Source organism: Phoxinus phoxinus (assembly GCF_949152265.1).
Source record: "Phoxinus phoxinus genome assembly, chromosome: 12".
NCBI classification, from domain to species: Eukaryota; Metazoa; Chordata; class Actinopteri; order Cypriniformes; family Leuciscidae; genus Phoxinus; species Phoxinus phoxinus.
The window spans coordinates 29,771,601-29,794,818 of NC_136887.1; the positions used below are offsets into that span (position 1 = coordinate 29,771,601).

General features: G+C 37.3%; 1 protein-coding gene and 1 long non-coding RNA gene across 2 annotated transcripts in view; one reads left to right on the top strand and one right to left on the bottom strand.

The window, feature by feature from the left end:
- ppp2r2ba (protein phosphatase 2, regulatory subunit B, beta a) overlaps positions 1-21,163 on the bottom strand; it is a gene marked incomplete at its 3' end in the record, with an annotated part of 53,671 nt that extends 32,508 nt beyond the window's left edge. The window contains exon 1 of the mRNA XM_079630348.1: positions 20,784-21,163. Coding sequence (XP_079486474.1) covers positions 20,784-20,862 — 79 coding nt within the window. The 5' untranslated portion in view covers positions 20,863-21,163. The remainder of the gene's footprint in view (positions 1-20,783) is intronic.
- LOC307007904 lies at positions 1,932-16,341 on the top strand. The gene is made up of 3 exons (XR_013799709.1): positions 1,932-1,997; positions 12,203-12,328; positions 15,853-16,341. It is a non-coding gene; the product is annotated as an uncharacterized lncRNA (long non-coding RNA).
- Positions 21,164-23,218: the final 2,055 nt, after the last annotated feature.

Sequence of the window (23,218 nt, forward strand, 5' to 3'; positions counted from 1 at the left end):
TGGGTGAATATTCCTTTAAGAAAAGCTCTAGTATTGGCCTGCCTGTGCATGTCTCTTCAAGGCCACCTGAGACTCTTCCACCCTGCGTTTATTCTCTGTGAACAATGACGGTTTAAGTCTTTGCTTCCTGAATCACATATTACAAGTAAAAAACCAGTATCAAATATGAAACGATCAATATATACTCTCACAAATGACATTTCTGTGTTCCTGGAAAACCTTTAGTCTCACAGAGATGTACGATGCTAACACTCAAGGCCTGGGGCTTTCTCTTGCAGCTTAGCCCATCCAATGGTGTGCATCAAGGCTACAACACAAAACATGAAGATAATTACAATGCTGTGATATCTTCATGGCCAATTGCTCGCACTGATGTGCAGTGGCCTGAGGATGGCGGTCCTTGAAAGGCAGACCAATCACTGAAGCTGTAACAGAGAACAGTCATGGTGGTAATTTCACAATGGTTAATCAATCACTATTGATCCTTAATCCTCAATCATGCATCCTGCAGAAATAGATTATTTGTTGGCTGTGATTAGTGGCTTTTCACCCAAAAGGTGAAAGCTATGAACCAAATCAACCAACAACGAGGTGAAACATATTACAAACTTTGATTTGAGTCAAAAAATTTGAAGCAAAAAAAGAATAGTTAACTCCACATCAGCAACACAAAACCATCAACTATTCAGAAAAGTCATGTTGTCACTTCTTCTTGAGTCTCTCCATCATTGTCCGACTCCAGTTTAAAGCAGGGCTATGCAGGTTCGAAAATTTCTTCGCTGTATTCTCGGTTTTTGCTCGCAGGTTTCTCTATAGAGCTCCCTCCCCCTACAGCTTCAGAACTGATATTTGACAACACTGTCGAAAAACTTGTTGGCGACTCTCAGATACCAGAGGCTAGTAGATCAACGACATCAAAGCAGATGTGACATTCTTTAAAACGTCGTCTTCTTCATTCGGGTTCGAACAGCGTGAGGGAGTGCAATAATGATAGAATTTTAGCAGATTTCTTTTTGCCGTAAAGCAATTCTTTACATCGCAAGACCTGATATCACACGATACTTCCTGACACTGCGTCCGGCGGCCCGCCGGCTCAAAGTTGCAAGTGTGTTTTTTCCGCTCACAGGCGATAGGGGGGGGGTGCGAAACAACCACCATTCAACCCGAAAAAAGTAATATAACCATTCCAATGACTCCGAAGCTGTTCGGTTAAGGTAAAAAACCTGCATAGTTAATCTTTAAACAGAAAAGGCAGAACAGTTTCTCAAGCTCTTGAAGCTCCGCCCTCTGTGCCGGGAGCAGCAGCTCATTTGCATTAAAGGGACACACAAAACCACACATTTTTACTGGCCATTAAAAACGGACAATTTTAACATGCTGTAAATAAAATATCTGTGGGGTATTTTAAGCTAAACCTTCACATACACACTCTGGGGACAACAGAGACTTATTTTACATATTGTAAAAATCATTATACCACCCCTTTAAAACAATGGAGAAATATATAAGTATTAATTTAAAAATGTTGATTGTATATATACTGTATATATATTTATATAAAAAACAATACATTTTAAGCTTATTGCAAAGCATATAATATTTAAGCATTTTGAGAGAGTAGGCTCGATTACATCATTCGCATGGCGGAGCTAAAGTGCTCTTCTCGTGCATTTTGCTTGTCGCAACTCTCTGATTTGTGGAATGTAGTTTTTCACCACAAATTCTGGTGTTAAGTATAATTATTTTAAAAATAAGTTGAAATGATGAAGAGAATGACTAGGAAGATAAGAGACTGTTGAATAAAGTCGTTATTCTTGTTTGTTTTTTGCGCACAAAAAGTATTCTCGTCGCTTCATAATAACATTAAGGTTGAACTGTAGTCACATGGCATATTTTAACGATGTCTTTCTTTACTACCTTTCCGGGCCTTGAAAGTGGTCGTTGCATTGCTGTCTATGGAGGGGTCAGAAAGCTCTCGGATTGGGAACGGCATGAGGGTGAGTAATTAATGACATAAATTGTATTTTTATTAAATACGTGCATTATCTGGGTATTTGAAGAGCATGTTTTCTTTTTGGAATATTCAGTGTGAACACCACTCACACTATACAAAACAAATCATAAAATAGTGCATTCTCAAATTCCCAAATTGGGTAGGCTATTTCATTTAATGGATCCATCTGTTGAAGGTGCTTGTAAGGACTAACCAACACTGACTAAGATCCATTTCAGAGCAGCTGACTCAACAAGACCTTTATATCTAATATATGCTTCTTCGCTTCATGAACATACAGTATGAAGTATAAACTAACTGTGACATTTACCAATGTAGACAGAGGTGACAAATGTTATAAACAAAGAAAATAAGATCATCATGGGAAGAGAATGAAAAGAGAGTGAAAGAGACGGAGCGAGAGAAAAAGATGGGGGTTGGGAGAGACAACCAGATGGATGCATAGTTTGGACTGAGCGTTTTAAAACCAGCCCAGAGGCAAGTGCCTTTGTCAGGTCAGTTTACATGTGAAGTCATTCCAATTAAAAGATTGAGTAGCTCACTCCATCATTCGTATAACACACTGATACAAACACTTGCATGCTGCGGGTAGATTATTTACAGGTCAGACAGGTCAACTACACAACAATATTTACATACATATACACAAGTAATTAATATAATGGCTTGATTAATTAGATAAAAGAGACATTTTATGAAGAGTGGTGTTTACCCAGGATGGTAGGGTGTTGTGGGTGGTTGCAATGGCATATAATTGAATATAATATTAACATTTTATATATACTGGATACCAGTGTGAATGCAGCTTTAGTGAGAGGATGCTCACTGGAGAGCAAATGGGCTTAGCTCCTCCTTCCTAGAATGTCCAGCGAGGAGGAGCGAATGTAATTTGGGCCTAATGGGGGGAGCTATAATATCCAACCACATCCTAAGCTGGACGTCATTTGACTCTGCAGTGAGTATCACTTGGCTTTAGTGGTGGCGATTGTTCAGAGACTCTTTCCAGTAGGTGGCGACAAGTGACTGTCTTTGTGAGTGAATTAGTTACTTGTTTACTCAACCGATTTATTCAAACACCCTGATTCATTCAGGAACTAAAACAAGGGACTGTTGCTGAATTCGGAACCGCATACTAGCATACTACTCTTACTATTCCTGCCATAGAAAGATGGTAAAAATAGTGAGAGTAGTATGCCATTATGTGTTCGAAATCGAAATCCCCCAATACCCTCATTTACTATTCCCTACATTACTTCACTAAGATAGTCCACTTAAAGGAGTGAATGAAAACGAGTGAGTGTATTTGGACACTGGGTGTGCAGGAAAGGCTGCCGATTTTGCATAGTTTGTGCTTGCTGTTTAATAATCATTTGACACTCAGCTTCAGTAATGAAATCATTTATACAATACAGTACAAATTTTATTTCTATAGCACATTAAAAACAATGGCCGTTGACCAAAGTGCTTAACAGCATATAAAACAAAAGCAAAACAGTCACACACACACAAAATTAAAACCTGTTCACTCAATCAGTTCTAAAAGCTATACTAAAAAGATACAAATTCAAACTAGACTTAAACATTTTTTTCAACATACACTGCTGTTCAAAAATGTGGGTCAGTAAGATTTTATTTTATATTTTTGAAAGAAGCCTCTTTTGGTCACCAAGGCAGAATTTATTTGATCAAAAGTACAGTAAAACAGTCATTTTATGAATTATATTGAATTTTCAGCATCATTACTCTTGATTCACATGATCCTTCAGAAATCATTCTAAGATGCTGATTTGCTGCTGCTTCTGGTGTACTGCTTAATATTTACATAAATTAATATAATTTTTATATATACATATTATATATAATTAGATTATATAAAAGAACAAAAAGGAAAGGAAAGGAAAGGAAAGGAAGAGAGCAAATACAAACAAGTGTGTGCTAATCTCAAAAGACCTGTGCAAATATTCTGTTTGTGCCCCAGTTACACACACAGACACACACACACACACACACACACACACACACACACACACACACACACACACACACACACACACACACACACACACACACACACACATTTTCACTCGTTTGGGAGTGCATTACTGTGAATCCCAGAATAATAATAAAGAAAACACAGCGTTTCACAGCCATTCCCAGTTGTTGCGATCGAAAGGAAGATAACCATAGCTGTTCAATCCTTTACCATCATACCGGTTGCTAGGAAACTGCTTATGGAACAAAACATTGCTATGCAGCACAACAGCTGTCTGTGTAATTGGATCATTATAAAACCTAAACGTCATAATTTAAGCCATAGCTGCTCTAATGCAGTTCAAGCATGCCTAACACGAAGGTTAATCACCCAAGCCGAAATGACCTGTTTTAGGTGAGGAACTGATTCACTACAGTATATAGAGTAATAGTATTTTAATATGATTTTGCTAATCACATTAAGGATTAGCGGAGAATATTTTCATGCACAGAATTATATTTTTTTTAAGCTACAGGGAGATGCAAGCATCCTTGTGGCTTATTTCAGGACAATTTGAGACAGACCTGAAAACTACTGTCTCATGCCCCGCAGTGACCATTAAAAACCTGTGCCACTGGAAAAAATAAAATAAAATAATAATAGCAAAAAATTGCCTTACGGTAAGATAATAGATTAAACAAGGCTTGTAGGTCAGAACACTTTTTTCCATGTCTGAATGATGTTCAAATTTGCACCATTATAGTAATTATGTGTAATCATTTAATTGTGGCCTGTAGTAATTATCTACAATGGCTGCCCCATCACCCGGCGTCTCGACTCTATACCAACCAGATCTATTTTTCGGTCAGCCAATTATGGTATAAAAAGCATAGCTCTTCATGTTGGCAGTCTGTCTCCAGGGTTTTCCGTCTGGCATGACTGGAATAACTCTACTCCAATGATGAATATTTTAATAGAGACTGGGAGAGAACAGGGGTTTAGATCTCTCGAGTCTGTCTCAACAACTGTGCTCTGCCAGAGCCCTAACAAGCCCCACCAGAGTTACCGGCGGGTTTTTACACAGCCCCGCGCAGCCCGGAGCCCCTCCCCTCTCTTCCGGAGCCCTCCCCTTTCCTCTGCCCCAACACAGACCCTTAATCTGCAGGACAATCCCATTTGGCCGAGCAGCTGCCAGGACTGATCACAGGCAGGCTACAGCAGTCTTCCCCCGCGGGGATGCCAAGCTGTCCACCGAGAACCCCACACGGGCCACCCGCTCCGTTTCCCACTCCTTCTCTGCCTGTCTTCTTCAATCACTCTATCCTCTCTCTCGCTCTCTCTCGCTCTTCCAATCTCTCACTCTCACGTATTCACGCCCTCTTCCCCCCTTTCACGCTTCTGTGCCCAGGGGCGCTTTAGGACCATAGTCTTCCTCACTGATCCTGCTCTCTGGCACAGATCTAGGGTTACCGTCTGATAGCGTGATGACAGAACCATTATAATAGAGAATAGTGACTAAAGTAAATCACATGACCAATGGAGTTGTGGTGTAACAAAAAAAGAAATTTATGACAACATTTTGATTAATGAAATGAATTATAGTACAATAACTAATTAAAGCATTCAAAGGAAGGTATGATGATGAAGGTAGTTTTTAACCTAAATGTAACAGTATGTCAGTCAGGCTAGTATGGAAGCTTGTTTCCGCCACAGAATAAAAAATAAAAAAGGTCATTGCGACTTTTTATCTCACTCCGACTTTTTATCTCAGAATTGCGTGTTTATATCTCGCAATTCTGACTTAATAACACGCAATTGGGAGATTTAAAGTTAGAATTGCATGATATAAATTCGCAATTGCGTGTTATAGAGTCAGAATTGCGATATATAAACTCGCAACTGTGAGAAAAAAGTCAGAATTGCGAGTTTATTTCTCGCAATTGCAAATGTATGTCTCGCAATTCTGACCTTATAACAGGCAAATGTGACTTTATATCGCACAATTGTGAGAAATAAAGTCAGAATTGTGAGATGTACTGTAAACTCGCAATTGTGAGATAAAAAGTCTTATTTTTTAATTATTCTGTGGTAGAAACAAGCTTAGGGTAGGTCGGCTCATGGTTTTACTTTTTTTTTAATGTAGAATGTAAATGATTTGATATATTTTATGAATGTCAATATCAAAAACAATGGTTTCATATGTTTTATATATTTACATTTACAAAGTTTGCTGATAAGTAATGACATATGTATTTATTTAATGAATAAATGGCAGGAACTCTGTCACAAAATAATAAATGAATGTATTTATTTAACATTAGTTAATGCACTGTGAACTAACATGAGCAAACAATGAACAGCTGTATTTATATTAACTAACTATAACAAAGATGAATAAATACTGTAACAATGTATTGCTCACTGTTAGTTCATGTTAGTTAATACTTCTATATATTTTGAATTTGTAGGCAGGTGAATAAATATTTACTGGAGTATAAAGTATGAACAACACTACCTCCCCTGTAATAAATCACTCAAGAAAATAGTCAAATAATAAGAACAAGAATAGTTCCTTTATAGAGCACCTTTCAAGTAATTCAACCAAGCTATATTGACTATGTGAAGGTCACATCAGTGCAATGACCCAGTGTTCTGCTCAGTGTATGCTGCATGGTTGTGATCACAGACTGTGTGTTGTGATCAGTTGTGAGTGAGAGACAGTGAGCTGATCTGCGTGTGACAGTGGAGCATGAGGAGGATACAGGTGCTCCAGGGAAAGCAGGCTTTGCACGCTACAGCGAGTCTGGCTGATAGGATGGGCTGGTAACATATGGTGATGGCCATGTGGCAGTCAGCGGCACAATCCTGTCATTTACAGTGAGACAGACCCCGAGTGTGAGAGAGACTTAAGCCTACTTGAAATATTTTGCATTTAAATTAATTAATTCTCATTGTACCCCCCCCCCCCCTCCTTCTTCTTCATACTTAATTGTCTTCACTTTATTTATTAGTGTTGCTTGTTAGTTGATGAGACACTACATTTGAACAATTTGATCATTTTGTGAATTTCAGAGCGTCATCACCCTGGAACAAAATGAAATGTCACAGCGCCATCTGCTGGTTTAAACTTCATACAACAATACTGTGAACCATGGCACAGATGGCAACTGATATTGCTATATCGTGTCACAATATATCGCAATATAAAATGCTATGTATTGTGGATAGTGACAATCTGTACTGTGTATTTCACCCAAAATAAAAATTTCTGTTTAGAGTTTACAGAGTTTTTGTGTCAGTACTACATTAAACTACTATTTTTTAGTTTGATAGTCCACTTTAGACATTCTACTAACTATAAGTAACTTTGCAACTACGTGTCAACCAACTGTCATTAGAGTATTAGACTGTCTGCTTAATATCTGCTAACACTTTATTGTGATGGTCCCTCAACAGACTATAAGTAACTTTATTACAAAACCCTAACCTAACAGTCTACTGACAGTCTACTAATACTCTGATGACAGTTAGTTGACATGTAGTTGCAAAGTTACTTAAACTTATAGAATGTCTAAAGTGGACTATCGAAATAAAGTGGAAGCCTATATAATGTTAAAATATAATATATAATAATGCGGTGGGGGGATATTTGTGGGTCCTGATAATGTCAATTGCCAAATATCTGATATTAGTAAAAAGTGGCCTACATTATTTTAAATACATCTAGTCAGTGACAGAGTGTAAGCATATTCATCTAAAATAATTCTGTATTTTCAGCTTCAGAATCATGAATATTCTGGTCGCATCATTGTCCAGTGCATTAAGTCCAAGCCTATTCATTTCCACCCCCAATGTAATACCAAATTTAGCTATTTATTTAACAGTACATTTTTTGTTAACCTTTTACTATATGTCGTGGTATGTATCGAATTGTGACATGAGGGTATTGTTACACCCCTACTAATTGCAATACCATGGTACTGATTTTTTTATACAATATTTAGGATGGTAAGTTATTTAAATACTGATTAATTCAGGCACTAAAACAACTGATGGTCTTTATAAGTGAGTTACTGCATAATTATTTTTTTTAAACTGATAAATTCATGAACAAAAATCCCTACTGCATGAAGATACAGTGTTTGATCTTGCTTTGGTTCATTTGGAACAAAATAGACTAACTGGCAATATTGTGTCTAAAATTGGAAATAATTTAAACTGCAGCATAAAAACACTATCATACACTTGCAATCATGCTGTTAGCATGTGCACTTCAATGAATCATATAGTGGCACCATGGTATGTACATGTACAAAAAAAATGGTATTGCAATGGCACATGTTAAAAAATCCACACTCAAAAAAGTTAAAAGTAATTCTCCAAACTGAGCAGCAGAGAGCGCTATAACACAAAAATACACTGCAAGTCACTCCACATCACTTCATTTCAAGAGCACGCATATGAAGAATTCAAAGTGTACACACACACACACACACACACACACACACACAGTACTATACAATGTATGTGAATATCATAGCTCAAATTTGGATGATAAATGTTTAAGTTCATATTGAGATCTTAAGTTATTCCAAGCACAGTTCAATACATTGTTGGGATCTCTTTTGAAGCTCAAGAAGACACATGTGAGAGGTCTTGTCCTCAGGAGAAAGCATCTATTTGATTGCTGTCTAGGAGAAACAAGATGTCAAAGAGACCATACTCATTCATGCGTCTTCAAATGTTGTTCTTGCATAACAAAGCAGACTTTCACTGTCCAATAAAACCTAAGCCCATACAAACCAACAATTTATCTAAGTTTGAGACACACACTCTCACATATTCATGCACACAAGCACTCTGAACTAAAATTTACCCGTTTTATGTAATATTTAACTAAATGACAACCCTGTGTCCCCAGTCTATGAGTGCCTGGAGCGTGAGCTTTTGAGAGGAAGCAGAAGTGGATCAATGCTCTGCTGTAGGACTGTTTGCTGTCCTGAGGCTTCAACTGTTCCACTCTAAACTGCATCAGAGCAACATAAAAAAACTCAGTCTGTACTGGAGATACCCAGAAACGTCAGAGATGACAATGTATCCCCTTTGTTTTGCGGATAAAAGCCATTTGGCATGTGCTGGACCAGTGTGCGAGTCCAACACAGATGGTTGCTTATTACTGTAAGTGAAGAATATATTTTAGATATCCACTTTATTTTTCAACGCGGAAGTGAGCTATTTTCTGTGAATGTGCGAGATATCAATATTTACAGGGTTTTATGTTTCCTTAAAAAAAAAAAAAAAAAAAACCCAATAGACTTTCCACCGACACATTCACTCTTACACCTTTATTAAATACATTGGCAGCTTTAATCAAGTCATGGGCTATAATGGGCCATTTTTGTCTATGCACTTATACTTATTTTTTATTTTTGCTGTGTATTTAATTATATGCAAACATCCTCTTTCCATGAAATAAGTAACAGTGCATTGCTCGGGCTATGGGTTTGCTGTTTGGTACAATATTTGTCATTACAAACCCTGTATTACATTGGCTATTTTACATGTACACAAATAGTCATAAACAGAGTACGAAAACATCTTTAAACTCTCTGTAAAAAAAATGTATGACCAATAAGTTGACAACATATGTTTTTACATTGCTTTAACTTATCAAAATAAGTTAAGCAAATTAACTTTTTTTTAGTTATACAAGATTCTACTCATTTTTTTGTTGAATTTTAAAATTGAAATGACTTAAACATCCAAGTTGATTGTACTTAAAAATGTAAGGCATCAACTTTAAAAGCGTAGATACTTGCTATTACTTTGATTTTTTGCTAAGACATTCGCTTGTACCCCAGCAGAAAATCATCTTGTAAGCCTGTTTGCTGCTGTTTTTATTGACCTGAATTGAATACGAAATGTTCGCCAGTTCTAGAACCGCCTTCATTTTGTTGCTATAAGCATAACATAAATGTGGCTTCTATAAGCATAACATAAATGTGGCTTCCTCTGTTCCAGTTTGTTTTCAAACCCGTGCATGAGCAAACAGGCGTCATTGACATGTGGTCACGTGTTAATGAATTCAATTGTGGATCGTCATAAAGTCGCAGAAATCAAGAACGAGGCTTATTTGCAATAGATGGTCTTTTTGGACCGTGGAGGAATAGTTGAACTCTGTAAGTTACAGTTTGTTTTCACAGTGCACTGAACTCATTATGTGACTAATTTAAGAGAACAAATCAGGTAGTTGTGATTTATAGAGCCGCATGTATTGATTCCGGACTTCTGTTCCTTACACAGAGTTCTTTAATTCCCCTTTGTGAATGTGCTTGAAAGTCTTTGAATGAAAGCTTTGCAGTATAACTTTAATGAAGCTGTATTTATATTTAAGACATTTGCCGTTCGAATAACTCTTTTCCATACATCAGCTACGCATTTCAAAACCAGCCTCCTCCAGCCTTGAGAGGTTTGATGTCGAGCCTTTGATGGAGAGCCGAAAGAGAGAACTCTTCATCTAAAAAGACCTTTTTTCTTATAAACCAGAACAGCAGGACTCGAGCTCAAATACCTCAGTCCAATTACCTGCCTGAACTGAAACCAAATGCGAGAGAGGTAATTACCTTAAAATTAGAGCCCTCTCACAGAGTTCATGACACGAGAAGTGGTCCATATAGATATATTGGGTGTATTAATCTGAGAACAAAAGCCCAGACTGGAGCAGATATGGTGTTATTGAGGTTAAAAGAGGAAAAGTGCTCATTAGCTGTGTAAATAAGCACTAATGGGGCGAGGGCATTTTGTTCTGCTTTGATGATACCAGCAGAATCACGGCGTCTCTATGACAACCTGTGCTACTACGACACAGAGAAACAGCCTCGTCTCTTAAAATCAAGATGAAATTAATATTGACACTGGTTACTTTCTTAAAGTCACCATGAAATCAAAATGGACAATTATTTTTCTTTATTTTAAACTTCTGTCTTGCAGCGACATCTCTTCTCTGATAACGTGTTTACTGGCGTGAGGGCGGGACAACCTGTCACTCACATGACATCACAGCAGTAGCTAAACACAACCATCCAATCAATTCCCAAAGGACAAAATCAAGTCCCGCCCTAAAATTTGATGGATTGTGAAGCCGTTTCACTACCATTCACAATATGGGAGAAATGACCATCGCATCTTCCGTTTCATGCCAACTTTAATACGTTCCTGGTTTTACTGTGAACTGTTCATTAGTACTCATTATTCAAACATTTTAAAATGTTCATCTTCGTCTTTTTTGGATAAAAACCTTCAACAATATTACAGTAATATTAAAACTGAAGTCCACCGAGCTCATTTTCACTCAGCATCTGTTTTAGTTAGATGGAGAAGCCAAATATCCGATTGGCCAATCAGAATCAAGCTTTAGAGAGCAGCCTAAAAATATGAATCAACAGAGTAATGAAGCGTTATCAGTTGGAAATGTCAAGATACTCTAGCGGGTGAACTTGACTTTAAGCCTCCACGTCCCGGTCTCTCTCTCAGTTCCCAGCAGGTGAAGGCTCAAATAAACATGGCCTGATTTCTGGGACAACATTCTCATCCTCTGCAAACTCGCATTCAGGTCTGGCTTCATTCTGGTATGAAACATTCATTTTTCACAATCAGATCAATTCCCGATATATTCTCTTTCTGCATAAAACATTATGAAACATGTCACTTGTGGAAGTAAAAGTGCGTTTTATGCTGACATGTGCACAAAAGATAAACGTGTCTTTGCAAGTCTTGATGAAATCTAGTAACTGTCACTGGACAGGCCAATAAAATATTACTAGACTTTTTTCCATTTGAGACATTTTGTAAAATACTTTTAAAAAGTCTTGAGGAGAAAGGAAATCCCAAATGTTTAGACAGTGCAGAGTTTAGATAATAATATAAATTTTTTCATGCACTTTCATGCCCTCCTCCCTTTTAAAAACACATTTTCTTTATAAAAAAGTAAAGTCCCACCAGCTTAGTCCTCTTTTTAAAGCTCTACTAGGCTTCCTTTGCCTTTTTCTTTTCACCCTATTTCTGTCTCTGTACAACATAACCGCACCAAAACATTAACCTGACAAGCATCCTGAAGGAGACAAAGCAATGTTATGCTGTGATGAAAATCACATTAGCACAAAACTGCATAAGACCTTGATTCATCATGTCTCTGTTTATGTCTGTAAATGTTTTAGGCTCTTTGACCTGGAAGTGCATGACCCAGATGTGCATTTTTTCCTGATCCCAAAGATTCCATTCAATCATGCGAGGACAATCCTCAATCCCTAATCCCACTAGCCGGAAGGAAATCACGCAGAGTGGTGAGTAAAAGGGGGGATTACCAGACGAACACTGCTCCTGGACCTTGCATGTAAAACCGCATTTCCCTATGAAAACACAAACATTGACTTTCTTTATCTCCGAAGGAAAGAAGTCACCTCAGTACACAAACATTCGTGAACACGGATATCTGTCTTGACACGCATTGAAATCAATTAATAGACACACAGCACTGCCTGGCCAGTGGAAATGATGTGAGCTAAGAAATGGGTTAGAAATCAGCAGTTGTGTGGTCACGTGTTACTTCCAGCAAAACGACCTTATTTGTGCCATTCGTTTACTTTCATTTATGATGATATATGATGCACTACAATATATGATCTGAAATAAGGTATAGGCCTATATGATATGCTCTAATATGCTACTATCGTCACCTTCCTAAAATAATTGCCTAAGTCATTTGAAAATGACTTGGGCAATTATTTTAGGAAGGTGACGATATCTGTAATGTGACATTATTTCATATGCATTATAATTTGATGCAATATATGATTGGAAATATACACTATCGTTCAAAAGTTTGGGGTGAGTAAGATTTTCAATATTGTGAAATATTATTAGAATTTAAAATAACTCTTCTCTATTTGAATATATTTTGAAATGTTATTTATTCCTGTGATGCAAAGCTGAATTTTCTGCATCATTACTCCAGTCTTCACATGATCTTTCAGAAATCATTCTAATATGCTTATTTGATACTTTCTTATGCATATTTTCAAATAAACAGCATTTATTTGAAGTGGAAATCTTTGAAATTGAAATGGAAAACTTTATAAATGTATTTACTGTTACTTCCAATTTAATGCATCCTTGCTGAATAAAAGTATACATTTCTCAAAAAAAAATTGAATGGTAGAGTATATGTGCTAGAAATGTTATATATATGATTTTTTTTAAATATATAATATGCTTGAAATTTAGTTTTTCTTTACATTTTTCTCTGAAAATTAGAACTAAACACCCTGTTTTTGCTACTGAAGACTTCTTTATGGAAACAAATTGTTATGACTGGCAAACTCCTGCATTATTTTTGTCATATGCTAATGTCCTTATTGTTGTGACATCATCACTGTGATGATTACCTAATGACACTTTGGCAACTTTTTAAATGTTCTGTATGGACTATAGAGGGAGCTTTGTGAACTTCACAGTATGTCTAGAAATCTTGTTTTTCATGCCATCATGTGTATGATTTACTGTTAAGAGATTTGTCTTTTTCTATTCGACAAGAGTGAAAGCAAACGGCCTCATGAGCCTGTCAATCATGCATGGCTGTGTTTGCATCCCTTGAGTGTGCTGCTGTGTGTTAGCTATGATGACTCACACACCACTAACAGAGAGAGGAGGCGGGTCCTCATCAAGGCCCTGTTAGATCTATTCTGAGTCCTCCAGTACAAAGGTCATTAGCATAAAACTTGTTATATAAAAAGAACCAATGGAGGTTGATGGGTTTTTGCGTCACATCGCTCAATTAGTCAAATGAATTGGACATGAAATAGCAGGTGTCTGATCAGCTCTCCTAATACACGATGTTTCAAAGATGCAACGTGTTAATAAATATCGCCTTTCTCCTTATGGTTTGAACAAGCTTGCGCTTTAAACGTAGTCCATAGTTTTGATACTAACCATGTTGATCAGACATTTAATGTAAAACAGCTTTTATGTACTATAGACATGCTCTTTTATAACTCAGTGCAAATTTGGAAACTAAGCTGCAAAAATTGATTCATTCAGAAATCATCATGGTTGTGATGTCATTACGTGCGCATTAACATATTACCGCCATTATGCAAAAGATGTTAGCCAATTTGATACAGGATAACGTATCAATAAATCTAAACAGGGTGATCAAGAGGCAAATAGAAGAGCAAAAAAAAAAAACGTTCTTGATTTGAGGTTTAAATTATTTATATAAATATTAATTTATTTACAGTACCATTTAAATGTTTGGGGTCAGTTATATTAACCCTTAGAAATGACTATTTTTTGTATTAAGAAGTGACAGTAAAAACATTTATATAATGTTAGAAAAGATTTCTATTTTAAATAAATGCTGTTCTTTTGAAATTTCAAAGAAATCTAAATAAAATAAAAAATATTAAGCAGCCCAACAATTGATAATAATAAGAAATATATCTTTAGCATCACATCAGCATATTTGAATAATTTCTGAAGGATCATGTGACACTGAAGACTGGAGTAATGATGCTGAAAATAAAATTGTACATATAAATTACATTTTACATATAGATTTACATATACATATATTATCTTCATATAGAAAAGCATTTTTTTTTTTACAAATAATGATTAATAATATTTCACAATATTACAGTTTTTACTGTATTTTTGATCAAATAAATTCAGCCTTGGTGAGCATAAGAGAATATAAAGAAGTTATTTTAAATAAATAGTTTATATACATCCAGTTGCCCAAGACAAACAGTCAATTATACAGTTTAACGGGCATTTAAACAAAAATATTTGCCTGTATAAATAGTCCAACTGACTAATCAAAATGTAATACTCCACAGCTCATTTGCATGAATAATTTTAAGTTGTGCAACAAAAAAATGTTTAATTGTAAGGATCAGAGACAGAGTGGAAAACTTAATTACAAGGTTGTAACAGTATTAGTGAAAAAAATTTACTGTAAAAAATATGTCCCCGTTTGAAGTGCGTGTTTGACAGTTTTCCAGCATTTGATCGGTGGTACAGCGAGATGACCTTAGAGTCTGTCACTTTCTATAGTGTGGGAGTTTGGTATCGATGTCTTCTCCGAACTGCACGGCGCTCGTGATTCATCAGCTGCAACGGGCCTGGCGCCTCTCCGAGAACTTTCATTAAACGTGAAGAAAAGCCTACTCCGGTACGGCCATCCTGGGTATAAATAAGTTTACAGGGGGAGGGAGGGAAGGAAGTGAGGATGCATGTTTTTATCCATAGCATATTAATGGATTTTCCTGGCCTACTTATTAAAGTACGCACGCATGAACACACACAGCATTATGCAGTGACACAACTTGCATGTTTTCTCACATACAGTTATTACATCAATAATTAAAACTGGACGTCTGTGCCATTGCTTTAATTTGAAAGAAAGAGCAAAATATGCATGTGTGAAGTAGAACAACACATCATTGCAAAAATCAAATCACGCAACAAGGAAATATATAGAAACAGTGCTGATTCATTTGGCCCATGTCTGTCTCTCCCTGCTTAGTCATGTGCCAGAAGGGAAAAAAAGGTAATTGATCCAGTAGGTTTCTTTTTAAAGCTGCGCTTCCCTCCAGCTCAGTGTTTCCTGGATGTGCAGAATATAGCCAAGACAATAGAGCTCCTTATCCGAGAACACTGCAAAGCTTCAGCCCCAAAAATGTATGCGAGCCGAGCATAAATGTAGGTAACATGCATTGAGGAGTCTCTCTCTCTCTCTCTCTCTCTCTCTCTCTCTCTCTCTCTCTCTCTCTCTCTCTCTCCTCCCTCTCGTTCTTTCTTCCTGGAGTCTCTTCACAGATCTGAATCAGCTGACCTGCCCTCAGTCTGGGGAACACAAAGCAGGATTTGTGCTGCTGTGGTTTCTCGTCTCTCTCGCTGAAAGAGTGGACGGAAGACTAATGCATCCACCTTTTTAGAAAGGAAACTGATGCAGGATTTGGACAAAGACAAAGTGTGTGTGTGTGAGTATGTGTGTGAATGCACAAACACCTGGCTTGGAGAATTTCAAAGCTTGAGCTGATGAACCATGGCCTACTGTGAGAGATTTTAGTTTACAGAGGCCCCAAAACATATTTGAACATGTAGGCCACACTTAAAAAGTGTTTCAGAACCGGAAGGTTTGCCAAGCAACACACAGACGCAGTGGCGCAGTAATACTGATGTAATGCGGTCACAGGTGTATGTTTGTATAGGAATTTACAAACGCGGCTCAACCAATTGAAAATACTTTGTGGGAAATATTTTACTTGAAGTGTGCTTGTGAAATTTTTCTTTATAATAAATGTGACTTTGTTTGATATTTTGCTAGATAACGCAAGTGAGTCATTCATTTTGACATGTGACTTAAGTATCCAAACACTTTTTGGGGAGAAAAAAGCAATTAAACAAAATAAAATAAGTCGAATAAAAATAAATTAAAGCTAAATAGAAATATTTTAAAAAAAAATAACAAAAGCAGAACTGACTGAAAACTGAATATATATATATACTGTATATAAATAATTTAAAATATTAATAAATACTATAATAGTATATAAAAATGCTAAAGTTACACTGGCTGAAATATGTCATTTTTTTGTATTTAAATATTTTTTTTCCCATTTTTATATTTGGATATACTACTAAAAACTAAAAATGGATTACAATATGTAAAAGTAAGCCACTTGTAGGTTTATTCCTTTAAAAAATGTGAACACTGTTGTGTCTCTTTTGAACTATTAAAACATTGCTTTGTTTATTTGAGCACCTCAACCTGCCCAACCTTAACCAATGGTTGTAGATCGAGGGCGGGGCTGCCCGTTTGACTGGCCAATCACAGAAGGGGGGAAGTGTTTGAGAAACTGTTCGAAAAAACAATGATTATTTTTCCAATTTGTAAAACTAGTGCAGAATACGAGCTCAAGCAAATTTCACATCATGCGTTCCAAAATTCTAATTTGGTGAACTGCAAATTTGTGTCTCGTGAAATGACCAATAGAAGATTGGTTGGTAGGCCTACATCATGGCATGACCTCTTAGCCGAATTAAAAGAAACTTTAAATTGCAGGATTGCAGCTTAGCAGTAAAGTGGAGTAGATTGCATAATTTTAGATTTTGAATTATTATATGTTGAATAATGTTTTAAAAAAAGATATCGCAGAGTTTGACATCATATTGCGACTGTTGTAATGTCCATATACATTTTGTGTGCTCAAAGTTAGGGTGACCATGGCATTTGAGTTTTGATATGCCAAGATACTAAAGTGTGCAATCAAAAGTATGCACAAATTCTTCTAAAACGAAATATCTGAGCTAATGCTATCGTAATTCATTTTAATGCTCTATGCTTAATGTCTCATTTATGCCTTTTAAATTTCTCCTAAGGAATTTTAAGAAGAAACATCAGAGACGAAGTTGATCCATAAATGAAACATAACTTCAGTCTCTTCAGCGATGAAAAAGCATCCTCTGAGCAATAAAATGACACACACACACACACACACACACACACACACACATACACACACACACACACACACACACACACACACACACACACACACACACACACACACATTGCCTCTCTTACAATCTGTTTAGTTAAGAGGTTATGTGAGCACTTTGAAAGATCGACCGGTTCTCTGTGTAATGTGTCTACAGTCTGATGTCTCTCCTCCCCCACTTAACCTCTCATAAGTCTTCCTCTTATATCACGATATCTACTTTATAGCACGGGCCACACACACACACGCACATGCTCTCATGTTGTATAATTCCCATAAACAGTGAGGCTTCTCATTTGTGTGCATAGAACAAGCCGCTGCTTGTTTTTCCCTGACACAAGCAAAATAAGTGGAATTCACCAGTGTTTAAAAGTTAATCCATCAAAAAAATGTATTGATCGTCCACCACACACACATATACACACACACACACAAACTCATGAATAACCCATCAGAAAGCATGCAACGACTAAGCATGCTGACTTCCTCCTCAAGTCAACAGGGGTTCTGGAAAAACTATTTATCAGTCGCCACACAGCCAGGTTCCTGAGCCAGGTGCTATTACAGCAGTTCTGGTTCAGTCCCCATTTCATGCTGAAATAAACGATCTGCTGCCCGGCCTCTAGGCCAACACCCTGATATTACATTAGCCATTCATCCGACAAACTCAAAAACAAGCAACCTCAAAACAAGTTGGCATCTGTGGCGGGGATTCACTTCGGGGCCTCCGGGTCATTTCACTAATGAACGACCGGATATTGAACGCTGAAAGCTCAGCCGGACCTCTGGGCATTGACAGACCACGCCGTCCCGACCGTCCTCGTCGGATCAGTTCGGCTCCCAACCTTCCCAAAGTGCACTTCATTAGCCTGACGATGAAGCTTTTTTTAAAAGATCCATAGCACCCGTTTCACGCTCGTGTCATCAGAGTCATCGCCGCTGACCTCTGTTACACAACAACAAGCTCTCTCGCTCTTTTACTCATCACTTTTTCTGCACACTTGCTGGTGGCTACAGCTGAGCTTTTAATGCCGGTCAGCATACAGCTTCGTTCAAACCGTGCGTCAGCTGTATTATTCTGTCATTTGGGGTCGCAAAGCCAACATGACCCCGTTTGGTGCTCTGAGATGCTGGATTATAGAGGTTACAACTGTTTCAAAATGACCAGGAGCACAAGGCTTCTCTAAAACAGACTCGCCGCCGGCACGGCCGGCCATGAAGTAAGCCAGCGATGAATAATTAATCTACCGTTGTATCATTAAAACTGCCCAATATATTAGTGCGTATCACAGCTCTAAACAGATATGATAGCTAAATCTAGCACAATCACTGTAAAGACTCACTTTAATGTGACTTGTTTACTCCACACTGTAAAATACAATAATAGATGGAGAAAGCTATCCGTTAGATCTCATTAGGAATGTAATAATGATAATAATAGTAATGTTATATCCATATAATATAAATAACACATCATTTTAATTAAACTGAGAAGACATTAACAGTATAATGAAGTGTGTATGGCATCTATCAGGACTAAAGGCACCATGACAAACCTTGACCCCTTGTTTTTACGCTTCATTTACTACAAGGAACATGCTAACGTTAGAGGCGCTCTTTGACACACCAGGTGCCTTGACAAATGAACTTTGCTATAGTCCAGGTTTTGGCTTTTTGCCTTTTATTGTATTACAAATGAAGAACAAACAGGAAAGTAAGGGGAATATGGTCATGACATGACGCAGGCCGGATTCGAACCTGCACAACGACTCTTTATGTCTTTAATGAGCACACACGCACTGCCTGACGTTTACCACAGTTCTGACACCATAGACCAGTTTAACCTTCATATCCAGGATGGGAAGTTATCACAGCGCTCACAGGATACCAGGTTGCTCCTCAGATAAGGGCAATGCAGATGATCACTGTAATAACAGCATCAGTTTTCTTGCTTTCTGTTGCACTAAATCTGACCACAGTGTCCAAAGAAATAATCTAACACTGATTTACAATATCAGGCTGAGGAGGTGCAGCCTCGGGCACTGCGTTTTCATTCTTACTCAGTGCAGATCAATAAAAACACAAACATGTAGCCTATCTATAGAGATAATACAGTAATAGCCAGTGTTCTTTTTGTGAATATAAAGAGGGTCACATTTTCCTGTTAAATGGTAAACAGCAACAGAGGCCAAACATAAATCAGTCTTTCATGGTCGACAAGCTCTGCTGTTCGACAGTGTTGTAAAGAAGATGTAGAGCACATAAAATTCACACACACACTCACACTCACAACACAAGGATGTTTCTTAGACCAAATAATATGTCTTTCTCTAGATACGTTAACAAAGACTGTTTTATTCGACCACATTTGCCTTGTTTGACTCAGAGTTGCACAACCAGACAATATTAAAGCGGCTTTTATGACTGTACAAAACTGTTATCTCCAGGTCAGAAGAACAGCATGGATTCATAATTGTAAGGTCAATCGTTCGCTCAGGTACTGGGGGCTTATGAAGTTAAGTCTCATCTCATATTCATACAGATCTAGCTATTATAATCATACGATCATCTTTAATCTACATCTGAACATCCTATAACTCTCTAAGGAAATAAACACTTCTATCTCAGTCACTCACTCACTCAAAGAAATTAATTTATAGTCTTTCCTAATCGACTTTAAACCAGAAGGAAAAACTGGATTTATTTTTTTAAACAAAAAGAATAAATTAAGTATCACATTATATTATTATCATCATTATTATTAATTGAAAATAATATTTATAATAATTTTAGGTAACACTTTAAAGGTTACAAATCTCACTATTAACTATTATCTTTGCTTCAATAATAACAGTTTATTAATAGTTAGTTAGGAAGTTAAAATTAGGTATTGGGTAGGACTAAGGGGTGTAGAATATGCTCATGCATAAGCTATATGTGCTTTTTAAGTACTAATAAACAGCCATTATCCTAGAAATAGGCATGCTAATAAGCTACTGGTTAATAGTGAGAATTGCCTCAATTTTATTATTATAATACATTAATAAAACTAACATAAAAATCAACGTTTTCCACTCATCCTTGACCACATAGCCTACTAGCCCACATTCAGTTGTAAGATAAGCATTGCTTATATCATGAACATCCCTTGCACTTCCAAACAGAAAGTTGTCATTACGCAGCATCCCTTCAGCACGCGGTGACCCAGCAAAACCACTCTCCAGCCCAGTCTTACCTTCCGTGTGACAGCTCGAGGAGAGCAGGGTGCTCGGGGGTCGGAAGAGGTAAGGCAGGTACCGGGAGAAACATTTCATCTTTCTTTCGTCCTTTTTCCTTTGGGAGGGTCCTTTCCCACCATCCGCGCTGCGATGACAGCAGAAGCGGACCGGAGGAGGGATGATACCGATGCTGATGCGCGTGGAGTCACGGCAGCATCCTAAACACTTCTCACGCGTGTGTCAAGAAGACGTGCTGTGTGCATCCTCACAGTTCATCATGTTTTCCTCCCAGAAGGACGGAGGGTTGAGATGTTTTTCCTGAGCTTCGGTTGGGAGGGGCAGTTACGCTACATGGACATTACCCTATGAGCCGGAATATACTGCGCACAGCCCGACTGATCATCAGGCTTTATTTAGATGCGCTCAAGTATGACATGAAATCACCCTCATGCTTGAGAGAGTGACCGTAAACTTTTTGCTGTTCAATTTAAAGCTGTCCAACAGCGCCATCTCATGGTTGGCAATGTGTACCGCCATGACATCCTTATTGAAATGTCTGTCAATTTAAATTCATGGTCATGTTCAACAATCACATGTTTATAGTTTTTGGCTAAAAAATAAATAAAGATATAACGTATATAAACACAAAAGGCTATCATAATGCCGAAAAACATAATGTAAAACATCTTAATAATCTGGGACCTTATTGTTTTTCAGTTTGTAAATTAAAATGTTATTTCTATACTTACAGTAATACAGTGATACTGTAAAAAAAATATAAAAAAAGAAGGAAAATCTGGTAAGTTAGGGACATTTTTTTTTTACCCTAAACCACAACGCATTGCTTTTTTCAAAATACAGAGGGGAAAAAAAATAGGCTACGGAAAATTCCTTTACACAGTACATTGGGCCCTATATTTACAGTGTGTAACTTCAGAGGGTTTAACAATATTTTACTGCAAAAGTAAAGTTGTAAAATACAATATGTTGGTAACTATAATATATACAGTGCATATTCACTGTTAATAATTAGATTATGGATACTCTTTGAACCAGGCCTGGCCAATGCAGAGTAAATTGCATCCTATTCTGTTTACGTAATATATGCACAGAGGTGTCACTCTTAGTCTTCTGAGTAACATAAACCTGCTCGATCATACTCAACCATCTAAAAGTAAGAGTAACCAACCGTCTCTTGTGAAACACCAACCATCTCAAATTACCACCTTAAACAGAAACATATGTCATAATTCTGATGCTGAACTAACATGTAGCTAATTGTTTGTTCATTTATTTATTTAGACAAATGCCACCCGGACCCCCCAATGCAAATGTGAAGACGTATGATATTTTGTGACGGAAATCACACACTGAGTCGTCAGCAAGAGCGGCCAGAGCCTCAGAGAACAGGTGCCATCTGTGCCGGTCCCCCGGGTGTCAGCATATCAAAATATCAAAGAGTTCACTCTTTTACCAACCATCTCTCTCTCTCTCTCTCTCTCTCTCTCTCTCTCTCTCTCTCTCTCTCTCTCTCTCTCTCTCTCTCTCTCTCTCTCTCTCTCTCTCTCTCTCTCTCTCTCTCTCTCTCTCTCTCTCCTCCTACTCTCTCTGACACAGGCTGTCTGACTCACTGTTGGGAACTCACGCTGGTATCTTTTTTAAAGACAGCACTAATACCTCAATGAATATTTATGACTGAGCCACAAGAGCTTCTAAATATAGATTGACAGTCCTGGGTATACTGAATCTGAAAAGCTGAAATAGAGGTCGCCTAGATATGTGTTAGTACAAAGCTATACAAAGACAAGGACTTCCCAGCTGCAATTCAATATGCAATTCACTGAGATTCTGATGTGCAACGTTTCAGTGAATTATTCTGCTTGCCGCTCGGTTAACTGTTCATAGTCTAATTCCTCTTCAAATTCTAAGTAGCTGTTTGATTGATTAGGTCTAATTTGCTTTATATTCTGGCTCAGATCAATATGTCATACTCATCAGTGGTGATATCTTGACGAGTACTATTTCAGCTTGCTTCACATATTGTGCACCTGACGCTCTTCTTGATAAATATATTACAAATAAGGATCAAATGATCTCAACAGGTTGTTTAATGGGGAAAAGTCTTAAAATTCTCTTAAAGTTCTCTCTGGGGGAAAAAGAAAAGAAAAAAGAAGCCTAGGCATTGAATAGAGATTCAGTCTCTTTGAGCAGGTTTTCAATAGTCCAGAGGCCATAATTGGGGCATTTGCATAAAATAGTGTTATAAAGCCCACATTCAGCAAGGAATACAAATAAAATCTAGGCTTTAGTTTTGTGATAAAATGTAAATTCCAAATGTTTCTCTTCATTTATGCATCTAACTGTACACTAGTGGATGGGATGAAAAATAAGTTTTTAATAAGATTATTTATTATTTTAATTATTTAATTTGAGTAGTGACAATATAAAAGTC